The 3,850-nt window shown below is 53.0% G+C and overlaps 2 protein-coding genes across 2 annotated transcripts in view; both read right to left on the bottom strand.

Moving 5' to 3' along the window:
• The window catches only part of LOC113215051 (uncharacterized), a 28,869-nt gene extending 26,702 nt beyond the window's left edge, over positions 1-2,167 (bottom strand). The window contains exon 1 of the mRNA XM_052265983.1: positions 2,051-2,167. The gene's annotated coding sequence lies outside the window, so the exon portion shown is untranslated. The remainder of the gene's footprint in view (positions 1-2,050) is intronic.
• The window catches only part of LOC113201905 (uncharacterized), a 167,512-nt gene that overhangs the window by 149,563 nt on the left and 14,099 nt on the right, over positions 1-3,850 (bottom strand). The window contains exon 3 of the mRNA XM_052266007.1: positions 3,535-3,637. Within this exon, the coding sequence (XP_052121967.1) occupies positions 3,535-3,637 (103 nt within the window). The remainder of the gene's footprint in view (positions 1-3,534; positions 3,638-3,850) is intronic.

Here is a 3,850-nt window from a genome sequence, read left to right as displayed (position 1 = left end):
CCAACAGAGACCATCAAATATCTGAGAAACAACATTAAAATGGTTTGGGGTCATTTTCGTGTTAAAATCGCCCTCTGGCGACTAAACGGTTAGAGAAAGAGCCAAACGGACAAAATTTTGGCCCTACGGGCTCTACTTTGACGCGGTACACCTTAGAAAGATGTAACAAAAATAAAAAATTAGAAGTAATATTTTGGGGTTTGCGTTTTTGATTTTTTTTGACAGGTCAATTTTCAAGCTAGAGGGCTCAAAATCAATACCGTTCTTGCTTTTTATGCTACAAAGCTACGCTTAAAATTTCAGGTACCTAGCTTAACCCGTTCTCGAGTTATCGTGTTTACAGACAAACAGACAGACAGACGGACAGACACACAGACAGACAGACACGAAACTTTTTGATCATCACTGGAGTAATAGGCTTCGCTATCGCTCAGCCAATAATTTTGAGCCCTCTTAATTATTGCAAGTCCCGTGACGGGCGCCGACCGTGCTGCCACCTGCTATATCCAGTTAAGAATTGGCCGTTTCCACGCTTAGCGCAACGCGAGCGCGCGCTCACGCCGGCGTGAGGCGGGCGACAAGCAGGGTGCGGGGAGGCAGCGGCCACAGCGGCGGAAAAACTGCTAACCCTCTTCGGCCCCCCGCTGAGCGTGCAAACGGCAAAATTCTTAACTGGATATAGCAACCTCGGTCTGCCGTAAAGTTAGCGACGCAGCTGCGGATTTTTGGCCAAAACTTCGATTTCGTTCACTGACTTCAGGTTACATCTAAAGTGAACAAGCTCGAAGTTTTGGCCAAAAATCCGCAGCTGCGGGGGGGGGGGGAGTGAAAAAATCGGATCGGATTTTCGTTTGTTTTTTTCGACTTTTTGGACCTTGGTACAAAATGTACCTGGGCAGGTTTTGCCCCGGGATGCCCTAGAATCCACGTAGGATTTTTTTTAAAAGCAAGGCCTGCAAACCTGAGAATTCCCTCATTTTGAACAAATGTTGTTAAATCGCCCTACACGTCCGCGCGCGCCACGCCAGTTTGAATCCCGCGCGGCAGGCGCCTCGGCGGGAGGGGGGGGGAAGCACGCCAGAGCCACGGAAGGCATAGCTTGGGTGGGGGAAGGCAGACCTTGGGCACACGCTCGTGGGAGGGGAGGTCGGGGAGTAGGGGCTTCGGATCTCTCGCCTCGCATCCGCACTGACTCTACACTCCGTGCTAGGCTTGTTTTGGCCGCCGACATTGGCAAATAATTATCATTGTATTGTCTGACGATTATAATAAACAAGTACTATGAGTTCTTCACGACCTTCGCGACCGCGATCTCGCTCTAGTCACCGCCCCAAAAAGAAACACGGGCCTGACAAGCAACAAAAGAAGAGAGAAACGGAACGCTCGCCGGCTTTTAATAGACGTGATAGGTTAGGTTTTCGAGTAACTAACGTGTGATTTTCCAATGACAGATGCCCTTGGCAGTGCGCGTTGCAAAACTGGATGAGGAACGCAGCTCAAGAAGTAGATCTCGAAGCTCACAGCGCCCATCTAGTGCTTCCAGGCGGAAAGTTTCTCTAGAACCAGCAGAGGTTCCTGGTCGGGCTTCAGAGTCATTGATCGGGATCAGTTTGTGAAAGAACTTGTGCCTGCAAAAAGTGTAGGAGAGACGTGACAGTCGCAGAGGCCAAAGTGTGTGGCTTTAGCTCAGTGTTTGAACTTAGTTGTCAGAAGTGTGGTGTTATCAAGTCTTTCAGAAACTGTGAAAATGTTGGGAATGAAGTGAATGTTGTAGCAGAAGCTAACAGAAGAGCAGTGTTTGCCACCCGCAGCTTGGACTCATTCGTCCAAGCCCGCAGTGTTGGTATTGGACATGAAGGATTGAAGACAGTGTGTGCTCTTAAATGCCACCTGGGCTCTTTGACACTTTGTTATTGCCACTTACTTGCCCCTCAATTGCCACTTTGTCTCTTAATTTTTTTTCCAAGGGCTAGTTTCACCGGCAGTGCTTCGATAGAAAGAATTGCACATTTCCAGGGCAACTCCGGAGTATTCCATTGCTCGTTTTTACCTTGCGGCTGATGGGCTGATGCAACGGTGTCCGAGCTGCGACGCGCCTCTGACGGCCCGCTCAAAGCGACTGGCTAGCGATCAGCGATCGTGATCGTGTCGGGACTTGAGCCCGAATCACACTAGCGGTTCTCGGGGCGGTTGGCGGGTGCGGGTGCGGTTGTCGTCTCGACCAATGAGAGCGCAGCGCCCGGCGGGTGCGGGTGCGGTTGAAGGAATAGCCGGCAGTCTATTTTTTCATCCGCCAACCGCAGCCAATGAGAAGGGCAGAATTCGTCAACTGACCTGCATATACAGATTCTGTGACCAAAACTCGGGTACACGAAAGTTCTTAAATACGGAACAAGGAAAAGGGCTCCTTTCGAATAAACTGCACGAATTCTTAAACTAAGCAACGCTACTGTGAAAGAAATTGGCCTAGGAATATATCTAATGAGTAACATTTGTACGCCGCGAACTCAAATCTCAATATCATTTAATTATTGTAGTCAGTATTTTTTTAAATGTGAGAAAGCAAAATGGTCGTGGGTGCATCACTTTTCAGTTTCCGGAACGAAACCGCACTGTGTTTGTGTATGAATATGAACACAAAGTCATTTTGACGTATTTGAAGGGTGGCAAAGGAGGTTATGTTGCCCAGCGGACACGGCCGCCACGGCCGAGATGCGTGGTGACGCATACGTTCCAAGCGCCAGCCGCCCGGACAACCGCCCCCCGCCCCGTGTCCGGCCCGGCCCGGTCCGCCAACGGACCCAAGGCGACGCGCGGGCCGCACGGGTGCGGGACTTCCCGCTCGCACTCATGCGGCCCCTCATCTCATAGCACCATCTCTTTCCCTCGGGGCCGGTTGGGGGCCGGTTGGAGGCCGCGGGCCACCAGTATGAGACCTCTGGCCTACGCGCCACGCCACGCCACGCCACGCTTGGCCCGCTGACGGGGGGGGGGGGCCCGCTGACACGTTCGGGTCTCGGCGAGTGGGAGTGAGCGAGCGACGGGTGACAGAGCCGAGCGGGACGGAACGAGCTGCGTTCGGGAGCGGACGCCGACCTCTGGGGTCGCACGCAGGCTGAGTGCTCGCGGCGCGAACCGCTGCCCCTTCGCAACTCCAACGCGGTGCACGGTCAAGGTCAAGCGGCCGGCTCCGCTGCTGGCGCGCCGGTCGGTGGAGCCCGATTTCCCGATTGGACCGCCCAAAACAGATCCTCATCCCCCAACGCCGCGACAACTTGTGTCGTTCGGTTTTTGGATACCGCTGATTACTACTGGTGACGTCACGCCTTGTGCCCCCCTGCACGAAGCTACAGCACAAGCAATGACACATTCGACACATCATTCCTATTATTAATTTCTGTTGTTGAAAGTGTTCAAAGTTTCAGTTACGAATGTATCATCTGCTACAGTGAGACGGACCTTAGGCTGGCGCGTGCCTATAAAAAGTTCGACCTCGATCGGACCAACTTGGTCGTCGCTGCTCGTTGGACTCACCCGAGGTGGAGGACGTGGAGTTGGAGCCGCGGCGCCGCGGGTAGAACGTCACCTCCTGCCTGCTCTTGATGCCCAGGTCCGCCGGGAAGGAGGTGATCTCGTCCTGCACGACAAACAAACACGCGTGAGATTTTACAATATTTTCCCAAGTAAAAAAGATTTTGTTTTCCTTAAATTTACTTCCGGTTTCTCCCGCTTCCGGGCCCCCAGCTCGCTTCTGCGGCCAGGTCCAGGAGAGGAGCATCCAGAAGGTGGCTCATTCCCATTCGAGTTTACAGGCGATCGCCTCGGAATATTGAGCGGCGTGGGGGCGGCG

The sequence above is a fragment of the Frankliniella occidentalis genome, unplaced genomic scaffold, assembly GCF_000697945.3.
Source record: "Frankliniella occidentalis isolate FOCC.00 unplaced genomic scaffold, Focc_3.1 Scaffold3, whole genome shotgun sequence".
Classification (NCBI taxonomy): domain Eukaryota; kingdom Metazoa; phylum Arthropoda; class Insecta; order Thysanoptera; family Thripidae; genus Frankliniella; species Frankliniella occidentalis.
Note: the sequence above shows the minus strand (reverse complement) of the source record. Positions and strands in the feature narration are given on the sequence as shown.